The sequence below is a fragment of the Galeopterus variegatus genome, unplaced genomic scaffold, assembly GCF_000696425.1.
Source record: "Galeopterus variegatus unplaced genomic scaffold, G_variegatus-3.0.2 Scaffold5030, whole genome shotgun sequence".
NCBI classification, from domain to species: domain Eukaryota; kingdom Metazoa; phylum Chordata; class Mammalia; order Dermoptera; family Cynocephalidae; genus Galeopterus; species Galeopterus variegatus.
This window is the reverse complement of record NW_007731141.1, coordinates 12,470-38,240: the sequence shown is the minus strand read 5'-3', so window position 1 is coordinate 38,240 and position 25,771 is coordinate 12,470. Positions and strand designations below refer to the sequence as shown.

Genomic DNA, 25,771 nt, shown 5'->3' with positions numbered 1-25,771 from the left:
CAACAGAGGGGCAGGTGAATGTGCTCAGTTCAGGTGGAGCTGGAAGGTGGTCCATCAGGCAGGTGGGGTAGAGCAGCAAGAGTCCAATGGCAGTAAGGCAGCAGCAACCTGGTTCTGAGTGGCTGGACTCCAGAGGACTCCCAGAGTCCAGCCCCTCTCCAACAGCCTTGGCAGGAGTAGTAAAGAGCCTGAATTTTGGGCTCAGACAAGTTTGACTTGAATCCTAGCTCCCCCACCTTAGTAGCTTCACAGGGATGAAGATTAAATACGGTCATTTGTGAAGCTTCTGGCATATATATGCTCACAAAATCATACTCATGGTACCAATTCTAATCATGATGATTAGCCCCTGAGATTTTCAGGACCCCCAAAAATAAGAAGGCTTCAGAGGTCTGATGTATAGAATATGGCAAAGCCCAGCCTGTGTGAGGAGGGAAAATCACAAAGTTTCCCACTACAAATAAGCTGCTCTAATCCTTCTTCTACCACTGCCTGTGGTCTTTCAGCAAGTGTCTTAATCTCTTCAAGCCTCAGTTTCCTCACCTGTAAAATGGCGATACTAATATCTGCCTCTTGGAGTTGTTGTGACAATTAAATGAGATAATGTAGGTGAAGAACCCAATCCACTAAGTGCTTAGTAAATAGCTACTCTACAGACTAGGTTGACAGGTGAGGGAGAATGGAACCCAGGGGGCAGACGGGGGTCCTGGGTTTACCCACTGCACTCCAGGTCTTACACTTATCGCAGCAGAAATACTTTCTCCTTGTGAAGCAGAAGCAGCAGCAGCCAGAGATATGGCGGGTGCCACAGGAATGTACCCTGCAAACGTACTTACACTCTGCTAGGATTCCATCTGCCTGGACAGGATTGGATCAGGGACCAGGGGAGCCGTACCTGACAGAGCAGCAGCAGCCAGAGATATGGCGGGTGCCACAGGAATGTACCCTGCAAACGTACTTACACACTCTGCTAGGATTCCATCTGCCTGGACAGGATTGGATCAGGGACCAGGGGAGCCGTACCTGACACTGGAGGACAGCAGTGGTTCCATCTGGGAGGGGCCCAAGAAGAGAAGGAATAAGTGAGAGAGGGAGGAAAGAGATATCTTCATTGACTCAGTAAGTAAATAACTAATTACTTATTGTGCACTCTCCGTTGGCTAAGCCCTGTAGACATCATGGTGAGCAAGACAGCTGTGGTTTCTGCACCCCCAAAACTGAGCCTGGTGGGGAGCACTGAAAGGGGAGCTTTCGGAAGATCATTCAGACCCCATGTTCTGGCTGGAATGGAACGGGGAGGAAATGAGGTGGGGACTATGTGGGGCAGGAGTGTGTGCGGGATCCACGAGAGGATGGAAGTGGGGGCGGTGGCCGAGGATGCAGCTGTGTCATGGAAGAGCACTGCATGTGCACCAGGCAAGCCTGGCTCCATCCCAGCTCCATCCCAGCTATTTGGCTCTAAGCAAAAGGTCTTCAGTTCCCTCCTCTGTGAGGATGAGACTAACAGTGCCTGCCTCACAGGGTTGTTGGTGACTATTAAATTAGGTAATACATAGAAATCTGGGCTCTCTGCAAGTGTTCAGCACGTGGGGGCTGTTGTTAATAAAAATATTAATCACAAGGAGGATCTAGAAGATACTCGGAAGGAATAAATGAGGACTTGGGAAATATTTTTATGGATACCTGGGCAACTTTAACGTGACTGAGTATCCTTTGTGGGTCTGACAGAGAGGGTTTGGATTGGAGCAGAGTGGGGAGCCCAGCTGTGGCTGAAGGAGGATTCCCAAGCCACCTCAAGCAAGGGTACGCAGATCAGTTTAGGAAAAAAGCACTTGAGGTCAGTGTCCAGGTTAAATGTTTCCACCTTGGGCCAGCCCGGTGGCGCACTGGAGAGTGCGCCGCTTGAGAGCGCGGCGGCACTCTCGCCGAGGGTTCGGATCCCATGTGGAGACTGGTTCCCGCTCACTGGCTGAGCGCAGTGCGGGCGCAACACTGAGGGTTGCGATCCCGTTGCCGGTCAGTAAAAAAGACAAAAAGGAAAAATAAATAAATAAAAAATAAATGTTTCCACCTTTATTTTCTTCAACATCCCCTAGAATAGAGCCAGAGTCAGTACCAGGCTTGCCTGAGCCCTTGACCCAGGTCAAACTCTGGGAGAAGAATCCTGGACCAGAAGTGCAGTGTGGAACAAAATGGCTGCTCAGAGAACATCTTTCCTTCTGTAGACAGAACAAAACCTCAACCAATATGTTACCTTTTTAGCAAAGGGCTTACAAGATGAGGCCCCAGACAGGAATAAAGGAGATACTCCCACCAATTCTTTTGCCAGAAAAAGACTTCTTGGAGAAGTGAGAACATCTTTCCTTCTGTAGACAGAACAAAACCTCAACCAATATGTTACCTTTTTAGCAAGGGGCTTACAAGATGAGGCCCCAGACAGGAATAAAGGAGATACTCCCACCAATTCTTTTGCCAGAAAAAGACTTCTTGGAGAAGTCTTTCAGCCAAAATTCTCAGGGAGAAATCCCAGAAGACTGCCCATCAGATGAGAAAATGTAGGCAAAACGAAATGTATAAAATGATGAACCAGAGAATCATCTAACAAGCCTGCACCCAGCTATGTCTTAATGAGGCAAACTCCAAAGAAGCTTTCCCTTTAATCTGGCATTTGAAACGAAATGCTGCTAAGAGGCCCCCACCTCACCCACCCCACCCTTCTGTGTTGCCATGACTACCCAAGTTCTTAGAACATGAAAGAACTACCTCAGCATTTCTCTCTAAAACAAAAGAAAATTATTCCAGGTTTCTGGGCAGAGAACTCTAAGGAATGGGACCTGTTACCGGATAGCAGGTTCCTTAGAGTCGCTAGTGATGAAATCTGAGCCTATGGGGACCGGGTCTTCAGCAAAGCCAGGGGAAGGAAACGGGTTGACAGGATCTCAGCTCTCGCCCCAGCTTGCAAAGCCCACACTGCCATCACTGCTGGCTCCCTCTACTCAGCTGGACCTCATTTGCCCCTGCAATGAAGCACGTTAAAAGAAAACACATCCCCTGTCCATATGGGAAGGGGCAGTGGTTCTGAGGGAGCAGGTCCCAGCATGGTAGATCCCAGGGTGACAGCAAAAGGTGGCTTCTCCTGCTCTCCAGTCTGGTTTGCTCTTGGAACAGCCAACATGTGGCATGACTAGGAAGACCCTCCAAGGGGGGTCTTGAAAGCTTGAGGTCCTGCTAATGAGAGCCAATCTAAGTCTTCTCCCAAATCCAGAAAGCAAAGCCGAGAGGCAACAGCTGCATAGGCAGGATGCTCCCTTGATGCTCCCTCCCCTGCCTAAGCTGCAAGCCAAAAACCAGGGCACTGCCCTTGACACCGCCCTCTCCTTCATCCTCCACATCCAAGCCTTCATGTTTTGAGACTGCTTCCTAAACATTCCTCAGATCCATCCACTTCCTTCTTTCTCTGATGCCTGTGTCTTGGTTTGGGCCTCACCATCTCTATTCTAAAATGTTGCCTCCAGACCATCTGGAGCTTGAGTGGTCATTTTAAAACACAAATGTGATCATGTCACCTCCTACCTAAAATCCTTCAGTGGTTCCTACTGCCTTTGGGATAAATTTTCAAATTCCTTAGAAAGGCATGCAAGGCCTTTCATGATGGATACCTCTCCACTCCAGGCATAAAGGAAGCTTATACTCTCCCAACTTATACTCTCTTCCCCATCTCTAGGCCTTCACAAACAGTTCTCTTCTTCTTGGGAATGTCTTCCCTAATGCATCTTGCTGGATATCTTCTGCTAGCCCCTCCAGATCCACTTTCTACCCTGCTCTGTGCCCAGAGCCTGCCCTGCAGAGATCACATCAACAAACTCCAGTGCCCTCTGGCTCCTGGTTGGGTTTGGCCAATGGGGACCACCAAGAGACTGGAGAACAGAAGAGAATAAGGTAACATCAGGATGATTCCTAGAAGGAAGATCACTCCCTCTATCAAGGTGACCTGCACTACAAATTCTTCCTCCTTCCAGGGTACAGAACCTCACCTGACCACCACCACCACTTATTCTGGCCTGGGGTGGTAACATCTCTATTGCCACTAGCCCTGGGTTTCTGTACTGTCTCGTGTTGTGTCCCCATCCCCTGTCCAAACCCTTGCAAATATCTCCTTTGTACATAAACTGTCCTCAAACCATCCTAACTTGTGTGCCATTTGTTCCCTGTTGGGACCCTGACTAACACACTCATCCTTTGTCTTTGCCAAGTCATAGCCATTCCTTGGGAGTAAGCTCAGAATCTCCTCCTCCAGGAAGGCTTCCCTATTCTCCCAAGTCTGGTTTAGCTACTCCTCCCCTTGGGCTCCCAGAGCCTCTACATGTTCCTCTGTCACAGAGCTTTCCACACTATTGCAAAAGCCAATCACCTGCACTAAATCTGAGTCCCTGAAGGGTGGGGACCATGGGTTGTTGCTCATCCCTACACCCCAGTATCTGGCACAAAGCAAGTCCTCAGAAAACATGTGCTGAGTGAAGGAAAGAAGAAGCCATAGCTCAGAGTGACACCCTGACCAAGACCCTTAGGAATCCCAGTGCAGCATGCTTTTGTGATCATCTACTGTATGAGCTGGCATCCCCTGTGCCAGGGCACAGGGAGTCTGTTAGATCACGGGCCAAAGGGCTGGAAGAAAGGCTGTTATTTATAGAACACCCCCACCTCCAGGGCCTGGGGCTCATGTCAGTGAGCCTGGGGAAAGAGCCAGAGAGATATGCTGGTTCCTGTTTTAATATCTGTGCTTCCTGGGAAAAAGGAGTAGCCAGCTTCCTTCAGTCTGGGACAGACGATGGAAGTGTCCCTCCTTGAGCTGAGAGCCCTGTGAACCCAGGCATCAACCCCTGAGAAACCCATATCCGTTTGCTGAAATAAATAACTAAAAGTCTAGGAGCTATTCCAAAGGACCCAGCATCACTCTTCCCTGTACACTACTAAATCATTCATCCATCTATTCACTCACCCATATCCGTTTGCTGAAATAAATAACTAAAAGTCTAGGAGCTATTCCAAAGGACCCAGCATTACTCTTCCCTGTACACTACTAAATCATTCATCCATCTATTCACTCATTCATTCATTCAATAGTTTATTGGGATTCTACTCTATGCAAAACACTTCTCTTTGATTTACTCTATTGAAATTCTATCCAAAAAGGAAAAGTCATTTTTTTTTCCTTCCAGTCTGTCTTTGATAGGCTCTGTAAGAAGCCTGGCAGGGCCAGAGGGTGGGCTTCCAGGTAGAAAGTCCCTGGGGCACCTGAACAAATCATGGGAGATGGGGCACACATGGCAGGTAGAAGCCAGAATAGTGAACTGGTATAGCAAGAGGGCTCTAGAGTCAGGCTCTCTTCTAGATATGTGACCTTGGGCAAGTTACCTCATGTCTGTGTGACTCAGTTCCCTCCTATGCAAAATGGTGGTCATAATAGAACCTAGCTCATAGAGTTGTTGTAAAAATTAGATAAAACAAAATATCCTCCAGGAGGTTGCCTTGAGCAGTGCATCCCAACCCTATTAGATCCCATCAGCTCCCTCTTTATATCAAATATTTTGTAAGACCACCTTTACTCTTCCAAAACAAAATTTATATATAACATGCTTATACATGTATTTTTTTAAAAAATCAATATACTGCCCTAACTATAAGATAAAGAACTAAAAGGAAAATAATTTAGAATAAAATAATATGCATTGTAATCTATAAATGCTTGAGCACAACTATATTAGAAGAGATAGTAAAGTAGTCAGATGATTGCACCTACTTATAATGAATAAGTGTGAACCAAAGAAAAGTAAAACAATATTCACTGAAACATTATGGGTATTTTTTCATGTTTGATGTTCTAAAACAGGACAAAATAAGTACTATATATGCATATAGAGGTGTAGAAATCACTATTCATCTACAAATGCAGATGAACACAGGTGTGTTTGTTTGTTTGTTTGTTTTTTGGCCTTTTTGAGACCGGCCGCACCGCGCTCAGCCAGTGAGCGCTGTGAGCGCACCGGCCATCCCTATATAGGATCCGAACCCACGGCGGGAGCGCTGCTGCACTCCCAGAGCCACACTCTCCCGAGTGTGCCACGGGCTCGGCCCCAGGTGTGTTGTTTTGGCAACTCAAGTACCATGAGCATTTTGCTGTTTGCATTGTGGTTTTCTGAAATGGTGAGCAACTTCTGGGAAAGAAAAAATGCAGTATTCTCTCCATTTATGTAATGGTAGCACTCATTAAAAATTCAGTGTATTTTAAAACTGCAATAAGTACTTTGTGTTTATATACAAAATGGAATTGTTCTAGGTTCAGACTAATATTTAGAGGTTTTCTACCTACATGAACATCTAGTGGGGCATTCAAATATCACATGAAGTGCAGGACAAGTCATTGTACAACATTGCCCCTTCTATGGCAGGAAGTCTGGCTCCCCTCTACCTCCACCCGAGTAGTGCCCCCAACCAATGTTAACATATACACCACGTTTCTAAAATGCCTCTAGGGGGCAGCAGTGCCTCCATTGAAAATCAGTGGGCCAGAGTCTATGGGCTTATCCAACAGGGAGCATACTAAAGAATGCAAGACGATAACCATTTAGCCTCCAGGCATGAAGACCAGACAGTCAGTTTTAGGGCACTGTAACAGCACATCACACTCGGACCCCACCATTTTGTTGATTCTGCTATATTTTGTTTGTTTGAGGCCATACGATGATAAGGTCATTCCTGATGGATAGGGGCTCATGTCAGTGAAAAGAGTGAAGAAATCAGCACAGAGCTACGTCATGGAGACTTCCAAATAAAGAAAAAGGCTCTGCAAACTGATAGACCCTTGTGTTTTACATCCCTAGACAATTATTGGGAACTCTTTGAAAAGAATAGCATCAGCACTCTTTGCAAATAACCCTTCATTTGCCCACTTATGGCTCTGTCATGAATCAACACCACAGAGTATTTCACAATGTTGTGACATTCTGCTTCTCAACTGAATCCATCTAAAGAAAAACCAACATCTTCTGTGGGTATGAACCTCACTTCTAGCAAGACCAGTCCAAACATTGAGGTAAGGCAGTCAGCTAGCATGTGCCACCCCATTTCTTCCCATATGCAGCCTTAATGAGCAACAAAACCTTACCTGAATCTGAGGTCTTGCTTCCCACAAAAAAGGAGCAATCAATTCTAATCATCCCAGAAGCAGCAGACCCTCAGACAGGGAACTGGAATTCAGAGGGTGGCATCAGACAGAAGGGGAGCTCTAGTCTCCTGCTCAGCTTCACTTTTTTTTAGTGGGTCCATCTGAACTTTCAAGAGGGCAGCTGTCCTGGCTTTTGCTCTAAAGCAGGGGCTGCTGCAATGGCACTGACCACCCAGAGGCAGCCCCCCCCCCCACTGGATAGGGTGGGCCCCGAGCCCTTGTGATCAAGTCATGTCTTATAAACAATATTTCATGGGGTCTTGTTACTCTCTCTCTCTCTATTTCTCTCTTGTTCTCCCCAGCCTGTGGGGGGTAAAGGCTGGTCTGAAGGCTCCAGCCTAGTCTCAGCTATCATGTGTGTGTTGGAGAGTGGAGATGATGAGGGAGAAATCTCAAGGGAAAATCCCAGTCACCCCTCTCCACACAGAGATTCTCCCGTCATTGCTAAGCTTGGAAGAGTTGGCTTTAATTCATTAGGAAAGGCGGTAACTTTTTTTTTTTTTTTGAAAGGTGACCGGTAAGGGGATCTTAACCCTTGACTTGGTGGTGTCAGCACCACGCTCTCCCAAGTGAGCTAACTGGCCATCATCAAACCCGTGGCCTTGGTGTTATCAGAACCACACTCTCCCAATTGAGCCACAGGCCGGCCCCTGGAAAGGGGGTAACTTTTTCTCCACCAGGTCTGGTGAAACCAGGGAGGCTCTAATCTTAGATGAACTAGGCAAGACACTTGGAAGGGATCTCAGGTCCATGGGCTAAGCCCCTAGCCAGCCAGGTTATCAAAACTTGAGAATAAGCTGAAAGCTGATCTTGCAAGGAGACTTGATGTTGGTACCCATCCTGGGCTGTACAGAGCAAACATTGTATCTATTTGGCCAGGAAACAAAGTGGGTCTATTGTAGTTGGTGGGGGTGGGCCTACTTTTGGGAGAGAGTGGCTCCATCCGTGTATAGAAGGGATCCAGTGAAGTTGGAACCAAGTGGGCTTGACATGTGTCACATATGTTTTGGGGGGGACAAGGAATGGTCTAAGAGGAAAAGGGAACAAATACACAAATAAAATAGAAATAAAAACTAAAAGTATTTTCTCAAGGTTTGTTTCTAATCATCTGCCCTCCTCAGGAGTCAAAGTCATCGTGGTCCCAGGAAGTCCCTAGAATCAGAAGGAACTGCACAGGGGAGGGAACTGGGATGGCTCTGCCTTTTGAAGAGAAACTGACATTATTTCCAAATATCCAGAGGAATGTACCCTTACAGAGACCAGAGTGTTGGAGCTGCTCTCTTTAGCAAGCACTGTGCAGCGTAGACATCCCTGGCACCTCCACCATCTGGCCTTCTGCTCCACAGAACCACCTTCCCAACTTGGGGCACACTTCGGGAGAGAACCAGAGGGGAAGACTCTCAGCAGTGAATATAGATCTCACAAAGCCAGCGCACTCAACCAATGGTCTCAGCCCTGCATGCACATTAGAATCATCCATGGAGTTTTTAAACACACCCATGCCTGGGCCCCACTGCCAGAGGTTCTGATTTAATTGGTCTGGGGTAGGACCCAGGCCTGGATATGCTTTAAAAGCTCCCTAGGTGATTCCAATGTGCAGGCAGAGTGAGAACCACTACATGATACAATAGGAGAGACCCTTGGTCTCTCACTCAGATCCCAGTTACTCTTAATTTATATTGGTATATTTTATTGTTAATTTTGAACAATCCAGTTGTTTGGTTTTTTAGGTGGTATAAAATTAAAAGCAGCACATTTAGAAGGGGAGAGAAAGGCTGTTAATGAAAAGATAGTAAAAGCAGCAAGACATAACACATGAAAGTCTGATCAGAAGGGTAAACATTGAAAACATATAAAAAGCAAACACAATACTCAACCTATCCTCACTCCAGCACATCCTACTTACAGCAAGGGCCTAAGGGGAAGTCAATGGGAAGGAGGGAGTGCAAGGCTTACAGTGCGAAGGGCACGTGATGTATATTGACTATCCACAATCTGATCAGAAGGGTAAACATTGAAAACATATAAAAAGCAAACACAATACTCAACCTATCCCCACTCCAGCACATCCTACTTACAGCAAGGGCCTAAGGGGAAGTCAATGGGAAGGAGGGAGTGCAAGGCTTGCAGTGCGAAGGGCACGTGATGTATATTGACTATCCACGGGATGTATGAAGCCTGTGTTGCCAGTTGCTACAGACATTGCCTCATTTAAGTCTCATCACAGTCCTATGAGATAAGTATTATTTGCCCATTTTATAGATGAAGAAACCAAGATTCAAGGAGGATCACTGGCTTTCTCAAAGTTGCACCAGCAGTGAGCTGCAAAGCTGGGATTTGAACATCAAATGTCAGTTGGTTTGACTCAAAAGCTCACATATATCCCAAAGTGCCTGCTTAACATAATATTTCTAATGATGAATGAAAGTCTAGAGCTGGATTATCCTCAGTATCCAGCTGTTCAAGATGTTCACTTTAGGAATAATTACACACATGCACACACAAGTATGTGCTTTTTAACCATGATGAAAGAACTGGATATTCATTCAGGAAATAAATAAATAAATAATACAAGTTATTTCCCAGATCACACCATTCATCAAAATGAATACCAGATGGATAAAGATGGAAATGAAACCATAAAGGTACTAGAAGAAAATATAAGTGAATATTTCATAATCTTAGGATGGGGAGGGACTTTCTAAACATGTCAACAAAAGCAGAAACCATAGAGGAAAAGATTGATAGATTTGCCTACATAAAAAATCAAAAACTTCTGTACATCAAAAACCACCATAAATTGAAAAAATATCCAACCTCGCTAGTATTCAAAGAAAGGCAAATTAAAACAGCAATGAGAAACTTTTTTTCGGCTGATCAGATTGGCAATGATTAAAAAAGAATGATAACACTGAGAGTTTGCATGGGTGAGGGGAAATCAGCACTCGCACACTGTTGGAGAGAGTGTAAATTGGTACAACCTTTCTGGAAGGCATTTTGGCAATATTTATGAAAAAAATATATAAGGCACATAACTTTGACCCAGTAATGCCATGTATAAAAATTTATCCAATGGACAGAATTGATCCACTATACACACATGCACATGTAAAATGTGTGCAAAGATTTTATTCACCAAGGCACTTTCTGGAATACTGAAAAATTGGAAGCAACCTAAATATTTAACAAAAATGAATTAGCCAAATGAATTATGCTATGTACATAAAAAGCAATACTATATAGTTATTAAAAATAATACTGTATAGACAGACCAATGGAACAGAATAGGAAGACTAGAAACAAACCCAGATATATATGAGAATTTGGGCCATGATAAATATCAAATCAGTGAGGCAAAGGCATATTTTTAAATAAATGGTGTTTGGCTAACTAGAAAAAGACAGAAGCTGGACCAATATTTCACACGGTGCACCAGGATAAACTTCTATTTGATCATAGACATACAGGTAGAAAATAAAACCATAAAATTACAAAAAGAATAATAGAACTTCTTTATAATCTTGGAGCACTGAAGACCTTTCTAAACAATTCAAAATCCAGAAGTCACAAAATAAAAGATTGGCAAATATATCTACATAAAAATCTTAAAACTCCTGCATGGCAAAAACACCGTAAGTGAAAAAAAAAAAGACTAACTGGAAAAAATTACAACTCATTTCACAAGAGGTCAATCATGCTAATACATAATTTGTTCCTATAAATCCTATAAATCAAGGAGACCACCAATAAACCAATAGAAAAGATAGCCATTTTCAGGAAAAAAAAAATACAAATGGCCTTTAAGCACATGAAAGAATACTCAACCTCACTTATAATAAAAGGAGTACAAACTATAGTTGCAATTATAACCCATTTTTCACCTATCAGATTGCACAGATCCAAAATATACTCAATTGTGGAAACTGAAAGAAAATAGGCACCCTCATTCACTGCTGATACGGGTACAAAATGGTAAATCCTTATGAAGGGCAATTTGGTATTTTCTTTTAATGTTACTAATATATTTATCCCTTGATTCATCAGTCCCACTCAGAATTTTTCCTGCAAATATATTTGCACACATACAGAAATGGCATATGTATATATTATAGCATTGTTTATAATAGAAAAAGATTGGAAATAATCCAAATGTCCAGTTATATGGAATTGGTTATATATTATGGTCTATCCACACCATGAACTATCAGGAAGCTCTCCATGCACAGATATCGAAAAGTCTTCACTACATACTTTAAGTTTGGGGTTTTTTTAAAAAGCAAGGTGCCAGAGGGGAGGGAGAAATGAATAGGTGAGCACAGGGATTTTTAGGGCAATGAAAATACTCCATATGATACTATAATAGTGGGTGTGTGTCATTATACTCATGCATAGGATGTACTACACCAAGAATAAACTCTAATGTAAACTATGGACTTTGGGTGATAATGATGTCAATGTAGGTCCATCAATTGTTGTAACACATGTACCACTCTGATACAGGGATGTTGATAATGGGAGAGGCTATGCATGAGTGGGGGCAGGGGTATATGGGCTATCTCTGTACCTTCCTCTCAATTTTGCTGTGAACCTAAAACTGCTCTAAAAAACTAGTCAAAAAACAACACTAAGCTGGCACATCCCAAAAAAAAAAAAAAAGCAAGGTGCTTAATAATGTATATAATGTGTTAACTTCTGTGTAAGAAAGGGTGAGGAATATATATGTGCATTTGCTTGTGTTTTCAAAAAGGATCACTGTACTTACGAATTGCAGTGACTTGAGGGGAGGGGAAATCAGAGAACCAGGTAAATGGGGACATGGGTGGGGGCAAGAATTCTCAATGTATGCTTTTTTATTGTTTTGATTTTTGAACTATGTGCAAAAACTGTCCACTTTTTAAATAAAATTTATTTAATACATAATGGTGTAGATTCACTTGTGTTGACACAGAAAGACTTTCAAAGTAGATTTAGTCCATAAGATAGGTCACAGAAATATATACTGAATAATCCCAATTTTGTTTTTTAAAATAACATATTTATATGGTCCTTCCTACTTATATACATCTGGAAATAGGAAAGTCTAGAAAGATATACTATAAAATATTAATAGTGGTTATCTCTAATTGGTAGAATTTAGGGTTATTTCATTTTAATTATTTTTCTTTTTATCTGTATTTTCTAATTTTTGTAAAATGATCCTTTTATATTTCTATAATTACAAAATAAAGAGAAAAAAACTTACCTCAGACAAGCCTCAAGGAAAAATAACAACCCAGGAAAAATATTTGCAACATGACAAAAAATTTAATAACATTAATATTTAAAGAACTGTTGCAAAAAAATAAGAAAAAAGAAGAATGCTCCAGGAAAAACCCAAATAGACAGAAATAGGATAAATAAATATTTGTAAACTTATACAATGTACTATTAGCAATAAAATGATAATACTGAATACTATTTAATGACAAAGATAGTTATTACGTATTAAAGAAAAGCAGGTTAGCAAATAGCGGTTTTAATAAAAATGTATCTATGCCAGACTTACAGACTTTATCTGACGTACGTATTTACGTATGGATATAAACATAAGCACAGAATAAACTCTGAGAGGATAGGCACTAAAAGCTATATAGATATGATTTCTGGATGGGAAGATTATAGGTGTTTAATTTTTTTCTTGTCTTAACATCTTTTTTTGCAATGAAATGTTTACTTGTATAATATAAAATAAAATATTATTTATAATATTGCCTTGTGAAAAATTTAGCTACAAGTAAATTAATCACATTGTATCGAATTATGAAAAATTCAAAACAAACTAAATGTATCATAGGCATCAAAGGTGACATGGGGTCTATGGGATCATTTCAATCACAAACAATGACCTTACATGGGCCGGCCCGTGGCTCACTCGGGAGAGTGTGGTGCTGATAACACCAAGGCCCCGGGTTCGGATCCCATATAGGGATGGCCGGTTGGCTCGCTTCCTGAGCGTGGTGCTGACAACACCAAGCCAAGGGTTAAGATCCCCTTACCGGTCATCTTTTGTAAAAAAAAAAAAAAAAAAAAAAAAAAAACAATTACCTTACAGAAAAATATTTGTTAGTATGAAAGATTCACAGTATTGAAGAAATATATATTATGCATATACAAAGCAGTGTGTACAAAATGACTCCATTTTTAAAGAATAAAAATGTATATGCTTAGAAAAATTGGGGGAGGATATCCACCAATGTATTTGTTCACTGTGGTTATCCCTGGGTGGTGGAATTATGGGTAGTTTTTGGTTTTTATTTTTTATTTTTCATGGTCAGAATTTTCTCAGTTTTCCACAATAAACAATCCTTTCTAAATTAAGAAAAAATGAAGCACTAAGGAATTTTTTAATGCTTTAAAAAAAGATGTTTCAAGAAACAAATTCTAAACTATCTGAAAATTGAACCATCCAAAAGGAGCTATGTGAGTAAGGGATTCTGGCTAAGTTGGCTAGCTGTACCTACTGATGACAAGGAAAAGGAAAGCATGGTCTTGGTCCTCAAATGAGATGCCTAGCCCCTCTTTCCTTCCCTAAGTCTCTCTTGACATCAAGGTGTTGGCCACCATGCTGGGTACAATGAAACTGCCCACCGGTATATAAAGGCTGGATGCTGCAACAAAGTAGGGCTCTCCAAGCATCACTGGTCCAGCAACTTGCCTTCCAGCAGGTAAGTTAATACACCTGTGGGGCCAGAAGGTGGTTGGAGGGCAGCAGGTTGGTGAAGTGGCCAGGGCACAAAGGTCCTCTGTAAGGACCCATTCCTGGCTCAGGCCCTCCCTTGGCTGCTTCTGCTACAGCCTCCTCTGCCATCCTAGTCTTATCACTGAGCCCATTATAAGGAAAGAGCAGCTACAAGGTGGGGTCTCTCTCAGGTAGCCCCCTCAGAGAAGTGGGCTCTGAGGTCTAGGCAGTCCGAAGGTCCTTTATGTTCCTGAGAGTTTATTGCAACAGTCTCCTAACTGGCCTCTGGCCCTCAGTCCCTGCCCTGTCTAACCCATTTTCTAAGCCCGTGCCACCCTTCTTGAAACACAGCTAATTATTTTATTCCTAAAAACACAACATTTAAGCCAAAATCATTACTTCTCAAACTTTACATCTGAAGTACACCAACAGCAGACAGAGAAAAACCATAAGTTCCCCCAGGGGATTGTATGGCCTGAAGCTCCTGCCAGCACACCCAAACTCTCTTTGAAGTCTTCTGTTTTCTCTTAAAAATTCATGAGAATTTTGCATTCTATTCCATGATATATCTGAATTTCTTTTAATATGAAGATGTTTAAAATTATTCACCTCAAGAAAAACTGATACTCCTAAAAGAAATAGTGTTTATCCGGTGGCTTAAAGTATCCACCTTGGAGAAATACCTCTAGGATAAACTCCAAACTCCTGACATGCCAGGCTCTTCACAATTTGGCCCTCACCTTTCTGCCTTTCCCCTACTCCTCTGCACACACTCCTGTCTCTGGGCCACCTGGACTCTTGTCATTTCCTTATATGCCAGCTTCTTCCCACCCCTATATTTTTGCTTCCTGAGGGACCACACTCTCTACCTGCTGGCAACCCACCATTCCTAAAAGTCCTCGGGGGACCAAACACCACTTTCCACATTAAACCTTCTCTGGTGACCCCTGACAGATTCGATGTGAGAAGTGGCATGGTGCCCTGAAAACAGTCTGTGCTTTGCTTTGGAATGGGACGGCTTGTGTTCAAACCCTGACTTCAACTATTGACAGTGACAAGTTATCTAACATCTCTTAGATCTCATTTGCAAAATCAGGAATAGTTATGCTTCCCTCAAAGGGCTGTTACAGGGATTAAATAAGATTCAAGCAATTGTGTAATGACCAGCACATGCTCTCTTCCACTCCTCCAAACTCCTATAGCACTTTATTTACACCACTCATGGAAAGAGCACATGTTTACATAGTCACTCTTTTTATAATGGCTTATTCCCCCCATATAGATCAGTGGTTCCCAATGTCCCAAAAAAGCTTCTTGTATTACCCTGATGGTCCCATGGATTGAAAGATTTTGGTTATAAAATCAAACACATTTATGAAATAAAAGCCTGCTTTCCTAAGTTCTTGATCCTATTAAGCTTTTCAATATTCCCAGCTTTTCCTCTCAGACTTAACTTTAGGGACTTGGAGTTGGGAGCCACCCACCAAGACCATAAACACCTTGAGACTACAGCTTCATCTTCACACTTTCCACAGCACCTTACTCAGTGCCTTACACTTAGAACACACCTAGTAACTGCTTGTGGCATAAACAAAAAGTTACACACACATGACAGGGGAAAAAGCCCTCTCCAAATGAGTCGGTCGGTGTGCAGAAAGGGGTCATTGTTATGGGCTTACTCAGTGCCTTACACTTAGAACACACCTAGTAACTGCTTGTGGCATAAACAAAAAGTTTCACACACATGACAGGGGAAAAAGCCCTCTCCAAATGAGTCGGTCGGTGTGCAGAAAGGGGTCATTGTTATGGAAGGCAGAGCTGGAGGCAAGTCCTCCAACCACCCGAAGCGGCACCCCCAATTACACCAGCTGGCCTCCAACTTCTGTGTGTGAGCCGATTAAAAAGCACCCTCTCTTCAGTGTCTGGAAACTCCTGCAAGGAAAGTTTGCTGCCCAAAGTTGGCTTTTGACTAGAGTCTTAATAAGAGGCCTCAGCAGGCTGTGGTTAGAGAGACAATGTCACTTAGAGGAGCAGCTTGAAGCGGCAGTTAGGAGAAGAATTATTTTAATGAATACATTTCCTTTCAATTGTATGGGAATATCAAGATCCCATTAGAATGGGGAAGCAATTAGAACTAATAAAGATGAATGCACAGTGCTCAGTGCGTGTGGAATAACAAGCAGCCGACAAAGGGACTCCAGAGAGCCTGCTCTAATCCAAGCGCCCGGCGGCCAGCAGAGGGGAAACGGCTCTGTTCAGCTGCTCAAAGCCCCTATGTCCCGCACATTCTGATCACGGCCAGCAAATGGCGTGAGTTGGGTCTCGGAGATGGGGGTTGGGGGCCCCCCGCCCTGGCCCTGGCCTGGCCTCTTGGGGATTGAGATGGGCTGTCGGCAGCCCCTTGGCAACAGCCATTCAGATCAGCGTCCTGGCTCCTGGCCAGCCTCTCACTTGCCCCTCGCACTGGGCCTCATTGTGTCCAGGTGGCAAATGCCTTCTCACCAACTCTCCTTCGAGGTTTAGAGGGGAGTAGGACAGTGCTGGAGAGAAAAGGGGGTGAATGAGTAGGGGGCCCCCTGCCCCCTGCATCTCTCCCCACCCCCTCTGACCAGGGCCTGCTCCTCCTCCGGGTTTGGTGTTATGTTACAGACACTGCTGGTGAGTCACAGGCAGCCAAACACAGAAGTACTGTTGCTTACACAATTACTCTTCAAACAGTAACAAACAATTTTCATTACCCAAGTCAGATCGAATCAACTGCCTGGCCATCCTACCTCAATCCCAGCCACACAAACAGGACCCAAAGCTTTGCACTCTGTCCACTCTGCTCTGACAAAACTGGGCTTCATTTTGCCCCAGACTAGGGATATGGGACAAAGCACTTCCTCTGATCTCTTTTTTGAGTGGGATCAGCTGCACGGCTGTCAAGACCGTCAGGAGAAATAGAGAAGAAACAAGCACCTATACAGTTTGGGGCCCCCTCAGATCTGGGGTGAGATGTTACTCAGCACCTGTGTGAAGAAAGCATTCAAGAGTTTGGAGGTCTCTATGGCCAAGTCTAAAAGGAATCCAGCAAGATAACCCTGGCTCCCTACCAAAGTACTCACTGGACTCAGATGGAGTGTCAGTTCTTGACATTTCTTTATTTAATCTTTTTTGGCCAGACGGTTTTTTCAACCAAGAATGTGTAAGCTCATTCCGAAATGTCTGTACAAGAGGCCAGTCACACTCATTACCGGGCTTTTTCTACCACTTCTCTTTTTAAAAAGTCTGTAACATTTTGTATTTGTTTCTTAACAGTAGAGCACTTTAAAAGCATTTTTACATTTATAATCTTATTTGAACTTTAAAATAACCCTTTAGGGATTGCAAAGCAAGGGTTGTCAGACCTAAAGATGAGGAAACAGTGGCTGAGAGAGGTTCAGTGTCCTGTGAAAGATCACAGAATAAGTAATGACCTGGTTCAGTGCTTTGTCCTAGGATAACTTTTCCACACCTCCACAGTGCTAGACATTCCAGGATAGTTCAGCCTGCAGTTCTGCTTTTCCATTGTGTAACTCTCTTATCCCTTCCACATACTAAACTGTACTAAGCACTGGGGGCTTTCAAAGACTCTAGGCCACAAGAGATCCTCCCTCAAAAAGGTTTCAATCTAATAGTCATCAAAGTATTTGTTTTGCCATCCCCCCGACCAAAGAAACATACCTTTCCTCCCTTTTAATAGCTTAGGTAAAAACTGTTTCAAATCTGCCTGTCCAGTACACGATAGGCACAACCAAAATGAGAAAAGTAATTGTTTAGGTCCCTTCCAATATAATATTGCAGCATCTAGGAACTGGCAAGTGGTAAAGCAAAGCCACTCACCTTTGATACTCCTCACCACCTTCCGCCTGTCCAGTACACGATAGGCACAACCAAAATGAGAAAAGTAATTGTTTAGGTCCCTTCCAGTATAATATTGCAGCATCTAGGAACTGGCAAGTGGTAAAGCAAAGTCCACTCACCTTTGATACTCCTCACCACCTTCTATACCTAAAAGCCTGTTAATTTAATTTTTTAAAAATTATTTTTATAATTTTGAGGTATAACTTATATACTGTGAAATACATATATATTAAGTGTATAGTTTGATAAGTTTTGACAAATCTATACCTACACCCAAATCAACATACAGAGCATTTCTATCACCACAGAAACTTCCTGGGTACCACTTTCCTGTTAACCCCACCCCAAGCCTCCACTGTTCTAATCCCTATCACCAGATTAGTTTAACCTGCCTTGAACATCAGATAATGGAATCATATTGTATGTATAATCTTTTGTATCTTTCTTCTTTCACTCAACCTATCTGCCAGACTCATCCATGTTGTACTAGTAGTTTGTTCTTTCTTATGAGTAGTATTATCTTATTCATTCAGTTTTAAAAATCCATCCCTATTACTATTAATTTATCCCTCTTCTTTCCATTCATTACATCTGCTGCATGATCCGTTACATGCATATTATCTCCTGCATATCTCCTTGGCAATGCTAGCAGTGAAAAATATATATAAGTGGACTATTTTATCTCTAACACTGCCCTTCTAGTCGGGGTGACTTTCATCAATTTCAGGAGAAACAGATAACCAGGCAGCCCAGCATAGTGGTCATGGGTACATTTTCTGCCTAGCACTTAACAGAAGGCTGGTTTGGGGCAGGTGGTTTAACCTCTCTGTGACTAAGTCGGGGTGACTTTCATCAATTTCAGGAGAAACAGATAACCAGGCAGCCCAGCATAGTGGTTATGGGTACATTTTCTGCCTAGCACTTAACAGAAGGCTGGTTTGGGGCAGGTGGTTTAACCTCTCTGTGACTGTTTTCCCATTTGCAAAATGAGGATAATAACACCTTCCTAATAGGGATTTGTGAGGACTAAATTATATTGTACATAAAATGTTTGGCACAATGGAAACTAATAATAGCCTCAAGCTAGACTATAATAAACATCTTTCTGCTTCATACACACATTCAGTTTTTGTAAGTAATATAATATAAATGAGTATATATTTTTGAACGTTTTCAAAAGGAAGATTTCATGTTTACATCTAGAAAAGTCTGTCAGATATTTATTTAAAATAACTGTTATTTCCCAAGGAAAAAAAGCAAAGCCTTCCCTCCTTTGTCCATTGACAATTTATACTGAGTGCCAACTATGAGAGGCTCTTTTAAAAAGTTAAAGATACAGCCCTAGCTTTTAGGATGTGTGGTTTGGGAAGGGCAAAAAGCACAAAAATAATTATAATACAAAACAAAGTATGGTAACTAATAATAATAATTAACACCTATTAATGTAGTGGTTAAGAGCATGGTCTCTGGAATGATACTATGTGGGTTCAAATCCCAGCCGTGTGAAGTTGGACAACTTACTTAACCTCTTACCTGTAAAATGAAGATAATACCACTTACCTAGTAGGGCTACAGCATTAGCACATTAAAAATATGCAATAATTAATAGCCAACATTTATTAAATACTCAGTATGTGCCAAGCACTGTGTTAAATGCTTATAAATGAAGTGCATTACTTCACATAATCTCCATAACACTATTACTACTATTATACCCATTCTACTGATAAGGCAACTGCAGGGCAGGGAGTTTAGGTAACTTGCCCAAGATTACATATCTGATAAATAGCAAATGTCATAGGAAAGACACAATCACCTATAAAATAGGCATGATGATAATAGCACTTACCTTAATGAGAATCAAACAAATTAATATTTGAAAGGTGCTTAGAACAGAGCCTAGCACATAATAAGGCCTATATATGTGGCTATTAAATAAATACAAATTGTTATGGTGATTCAGAGGCGACAGGAAATAACTTCCATGCTTGGTGATTAAGGAAGGCTTTGGAAAGTTGATGTCTAAGCTGTGCCCTGACTAATGGATGGGATTCCGAAAGATGGAGGTGATGGAGAGAGCATTTCAGACAGAAAAAGAGGGAAGGAAGGAAGGGAAAAAAGAAAGAAAGAAGGAAAGAAAGAAAATAAGAAGGAAAGAAAGAAGAAAAGACAGAAAGAATTAAGGAAAGAAAAAGAAGGAAGGAAGGGAAGGAAGAAACAAGGAAAGAAAAAGGCAAGAAGTGGGAGAAAGCTGAGAGTGTAAAAAGAAAACAGAAGTAAAGTTTGACTAGGGCAAAAAAATCTCCCTTTTCCTGCATCCAGTCACTGTCACTGCCAGCTATACTTCCTCAATGTATCTCATTTTCCTCTCACCCCTGTAGAATCTGCTGTCCTGACCCCTTCATCATAATCATGTATTGAACAATAATTATTGAGTGCCTCTATGTACTCTAGGCACTGTGGACACACCCCAGAGAATAGGCCAGGTCCCAGTTCCTATTTTGCACCATAATAATCCTCCAAACTGGATTCCCATCCTTTGGCTGGTACCACTCCAATCTATCCTCCAAATGCCACCAGAGAGACTATAAAGACACAGATCTGGCCCAGACACTCCCTTGCCTAAATCTCCCTGTACTACAAGGTACTTCAAAAAGTTCATGGAAAGATTTGTATATTCTTTTAATTCTACTTTTCCATGAAGTACCTTTGTATTTTCCTATTGTGTCCAAATAAATTTCAATCTCCTTAGCATCCTGTTCAAGGTCCTTCACTAACTGGCTTGCACAGCGTATCTCCCAGCCTTCACCTCCACATACTCTGCACTTGAGCCACAGTAAATCACTCAAAATTCCAGATACACACACTTATCAACAAGCACTTGATGAAAATACGTGGATAGAACTCCATCCCTATTTCATCCCTCGTACATTGAAACATTACCCACTCTGCATGTCTTAGATGTGAAAGCCCTAGTTACATTGTTCCCCCGCTCTCAAGCTTTCCGAGCCTAAAAAGCAGCACAGGGTTCACACTTTCCCACAGCCCCTTCTACCTACAGAAACCCGCGAAAATCCCAACACAGAGGGATGCGGAAGAGGCGGGGCTTCGCACGGCACCGGCGCCGCCATCTTGGCTGAGGTGGCCGGAAGTGGCTGGGGCACTGGCGCGGACTGCGGCTGCGCGGCTGCGGCACCGCAGATTTTGGGCGCCGGCTGTGTTGTGTTTGCGGTTCTGACTCCCATGCGGTGCAGCCCAGCAGCCACAAAATCCCCTCTGCCATCGCGCCTAGTCCTCCCGCCGCCCCAGCCGCTGTCCAAACTCTCCGCCTGGGTTTGCGCAGCGGCTCACACACCCCTCGGCCCGTGTACGTGCTTTGCACCTGTCTGCCTGAAAACATGTTGCAGGAACCCCAGAGCGGGGGTCTCCCAGTCCCTCAGGCCGAGGGGGAGAAGGATGGCGGCCATGAAGGTGAGACCCAGGCCCTGACGGTCTCGCAGGAGGCTCTGAGGCCCCTCCTGCAGGAGAGCACCAAGGAGGACCTTGCCGCTGTGAGGGAGGAGGGGGCTGCGGCGTCCGCCCCCACCCGGAAAGGTGCGAGGGCCTCGGCAGCCAAAGCCTTGACACGGCGCAGGGCCTCCCGCCGTCTGAATCGAACGGTGGCCGAGATGGTGCAGTTCCTCCTGGTGAAAGACAAGAAGAAGAGTCCTATCACACGCTTCGAGGTGGTGAAATACGTTATCGGAGACCTGAAGGATTTGTTCCCAGAGATCATCGCAGGGGCCGCAGAGCATCTGCGGTATGTCTTTGGTTTCGAGCTGAAACAGCTTGACCGCAAGCACCACACTTACATCCTCATCAACAAGCTAAAACCTCTTGAGGAGGAGGAGGAGGAAGATCTGGGAGATGGCCCCAGATTGGGTCTCTTAATGATGATTTTGGGCCTTATCTACATGAAAGGTAATAGCGCCAGGGAGGCCCAGGTATGGGAGATGCTGCGTCGGTTGGGGGTGCATCCCTCAAAGTATCACTTCCTCTTTGGGTACCCGAAGAGGCTTATTATGGAAGATTTTGTGCAGCTGCGATACCTGAATTACAGGCGAGTGCCTTCCACCAGTCCACCAGAATATGAATTCTCTTGGGGTCCCCGAAGCAACCTGGAAATCAGCAAGATGAAAGTCCTGGGGTTCGTGGCCAAGCTTCATAAGAAAGAACCCCAGCACTGGCCAGCGCAGTACCGTGAGGCCCTGGCGGATGAGGCCGACAGGGCCAGAGCTGAGGCCAGTATGAGGGCTAGGACCAGGGGCAGGGCCAGGGCCAGTGCTAGAGCCAGCCTCCGCCGCTGGTGAGGGATGGTGGAAAGGTGGCCAGCGCGACCCCGTGGGTATGGAAGCTACTGTCTTGAGTCTTATGTAGTACAGCGAGGGTCGTTATTTCTGTAGAAATTGTGTAACTTTAGGATTTAGGTTTTGTATATTGTTACGTTTTGTCACATTTAATATACTGTTAAATTGCTGTTTATAAATTGTATTGCTCTACTTTTTTCTGTAGGATTTTGTTATAGTGTTGCTGGTTTTGTAAATGGATTGAAAAACTTTGCATTTTATTCTGTGATCTTGAACAGGTTATGCAGGACTGTAAATGTTTTGAAGGAACTCAGCAGTATGGTGATCTGGTAGCAGGAAAAAAAATAGCTAATTGGTGTCTAGCCTCCCAACACTTTTTGTCTATTGTATTAAAAGAAAAAAAACCTGACTGACATGTACCTGTGTTTGCTTAGTTATTATATCTAGAGAAAAAGTGCAATAAATTAGAAGTATATCCTGGTACACTTAATAAATTAAGCATTTGTCGAGCTTCTTGTTTTTTTGTGATGCGCTGTATTGGGCGTTTGGGGATAAAACACAGAACAACATGAAAGCCCTACTTCTTTCAGAATTGAAGAATAAATAAGACAAGTTACAGTGCACCTAACCCTTTATAGCTGCGGTGATCGAGTGAGGTTTGCTTGAGATTGCCTTTAGTCAGACTTTGGGGGAGGGGGAAAAGATGAGGCAGGTGGAGGGAAGGGGAAGGAATAGAGGAAGATGGAGGTGGGGAAGCTGGGAGTTGGGGATAGTATTAAAAATTCCTTAAGATCACAAGTGCTCCTTAATAACATGGGAAGAAAACTTAATACACATGGTAGATCTGGAAAATACCTTACATTTCCCAATGCTCTTGTTCTAGGGTAATTTGTTACAGTGCACAGTGATGGTGACTTAGCATTTTGGCCCTCTCCATCTCCCTTCTCTCAGCCTCTCTACAGGTTCCCTCCTCTACCAAAGCCCTCAGAGACCAAGCAGTATAACAAACAAAAATACTGAGTGTCTGCGACCTCACTATGTGCCAACAACTTTGCTGGGTACCAAGGTTGTTAGAATGGGAAGACTGGCTTTGCCCTCAAGGAGCAGTGAGGGTGATAATTTCTCACATTTTTATTTTCTCACAGTGGCTGAGAGGTCAGCAGTGTATGCACCTGAGGGTCAGGTTACTTGGTAATTTGCCTAAGGTCGCTTTGTCAAAGATAGTACCAAGACTAGAACCCAAGTCTCTTGCCCCCCCATCCAGTGTGTTTCATTCTAGCACATTGTTCCCCATTCTTGGCCTTCTATATGTTGAGTGTAATTTTACTTATTACAACTCCAAGAAACAAGTGAGGCATGTGTAATATCTCTAGTTGCCCCTGCAGTCCTTATGGGAGTGAGGTAGAGTAGAAGTACTCCCCATTTTACCAATGACAGATAGCTTTGCTCAAGGTCAAACATGTAGTACATGGCAAAGACAGGATTAACAGTACCATTTACTAAACATTACTATAGGCAAAAGCATTTTTTCTCTACCTTTCACATTCATGTTGCAATGCAGATATTCCTAAATACCTCAGTTTTACAAATACTAATAATAGTAATACTTGCCGTGTATTTAATATCTAATATGAGCCACCTTTTTTATGTTATACATATGTTTTAATGATTTTTCTAACAGTCTTACTGATAGATCGTACCTGTTCCATTTTTCACTAAGGAAACAGACTCAGAGAAGCTGTAAAGGTCTCACAAATAGCCGATGACAGAATAAGGATGGGAGCTGAAGTCTGAGTCAAAAGTCTGGACTTTTCACTATTTTACATTTCCTTCTTGGGAGTCCTTCCAGACTTGGGTCATCTGTCTCCTGACTCATCTTCTTTCTTCAGACACCACTGTCTCTCTGGAGATACAAACAAGGGTTCTATAGCCAGGATAATTAAGATGCTGGCTTGCAAAAGGGTAAAAATGAGGCTAAAACAAAATTGGGGAATTATCTGTGAATACTGATTCCAGCTCTACCTACTCTGTCCCCAGTCTTCTCAGAGGGCTAACTACATGTAGAATGTGTGTTTTTGCTCAACCTTAGCCTATTTTGCCCTTATAGGCTACGTGTCCTCAGTCTTTAGTCTGCCCTCTCCACTAAGCCTCGAATTAGTCTTTTATGCCATGAAACAATCAAATAACATTTGTGAACCTGCAAATATTCCCAGTGTTGTTTCCAGATGGTACAAAGGGCTGGCAGAACTCGTACCCTGGCCTCAGGATGAAAGACCTCACAGATGCCATCATCAACTTTTCAGAAGTACTGAGAGTGTGGCCTCTGGGCCCATGTGTGGAGCAGACATTGGCCATGGTAAGGGCAAGAGATGAATTCTCTTGTTGCTTATGGTCATTCACACGAGGGAAAAGGAAGGCCTGGACCCGCCTGTCTCCTTCCCCTTCAGACATGAACATAGAACTAGATCTTCCTGGGTAAAAACACTGTGTGTGTTTGGGGTGGGGAAGATTTGGTTGAGGATGATGGCAGATGGATTACTCCAAATCATACTTATTTATGACTAGAAAGCAAAGCCAGTGAAGGAAATTCCCTTGAAAGCTGTGAATCATGTCTTGGACAATGGGAAGGTCTCAGTTCAGCCACAGACTGCAGGATCTTGACACTTACCAGAGTTGGGACTTTTGACCCATTGCAACTTGGAGAATGGGTGTTTGGACACAGACTGAGAATGATTATAGTCCCATCATCCAGCAGGCACATAGTGCTCCGGAGGTGGCAGCTCATTTGCAGTCCCTGCAAATCAGGCTTCCATTCACAGGCTCAATCACAGTTTCCACTTGAGGTAATTATGCTTCATGCCTTGGCTGTGGTGGCAATTGATACTTGTGCAAATTATTTCTCAAATTGTGCAGCCCAGCAGAGATGGCAACAATTACTTCCCAGCGAAACATAGTGTACTGACTAGGGAAGTTAGGTATTCTGAAAATTGTCCTAATCAAGGCCTTTTAAAAGTCATGACTGTGACCTTGAACAAGGAACTTCAATCTGAGGACTGAAGACCTAGAAAAGAGTTTAGTGGATGATTAGAGTAGAGGTCAGGTACAGTCCACACCCTACACCCCATCCTACCAGCTGATTGCATACTCTGTCAGTGCCCGAGCCAGTCATGACATTAACAGTAGCAGCCAGTATTTATTAAGCCTTATGTGCCGGACATGGTGCTGAGTGTGATAACCACACATTGTCTCATGCATCTGCACAAAAACCCTATGAGGCAGGTTCCACATTTGCCAACATTGAGATACCATAGGAAACCACAAGGAAAAATAACTTCTTCTATTCTTTCAATGCACAAATTCAATGGCTCAGCCAAGCTCATGACATAACTAGTGAGTAGCAGATCCAGAACTTGAACCTCCAGGTTTTTGTTGGTATTTCACCCTGCTGGATCCCAATCAACCTCCCTCCCATTGGAAACACGGGGCTGAGAGGGAAGGAAGGAAACCTCTGGCACTGCTCTTTATGTCATAACCTAGAGCCTCCAGGCTGGAGGGTAGAGGCCGTGAGGAGGGAAAGAGACAGTTGGCTTCTCTGGC

At 43.2% G+C, this 25,771-nt stretch overlaps 1 protein-coding gene across 1 annotated transcript; it reads left to right on the top strand.

Moving 5' to 3' along the window:
- The first annotated feature begins 21,047 nt into the window (after positions 1–21,047).
- Positions 21,048–22,683, top strand: LOC103604200 (melanoma-associated antigen F1). Its single transcript, XM_008588778.1, has one exon. The coding sequence runs from the start codon at positions 21,227–21,229 to the stop codon at positions 22,175–22,177; it is 951 nt and encodes a 316-aa protein (XP_008587000.1). The 5' UTR covers positions 21,048–21,226; the 3' UTR covers positions 22,178–22,683.
- The last annotated feature ends 3,088 nt before the right edge of the window (positions 22,684–25,771 follow it).

Excerpts from the sequence above, each read along its gene's own strand:
- LOC103604200 (XM_008588778.1), top strand. The coding sequence starts at position 21,227 with ATGTTGCAGGAACCCCAGAGCGGGGGTCTCCCAGTCCCTCAGGCCGAG.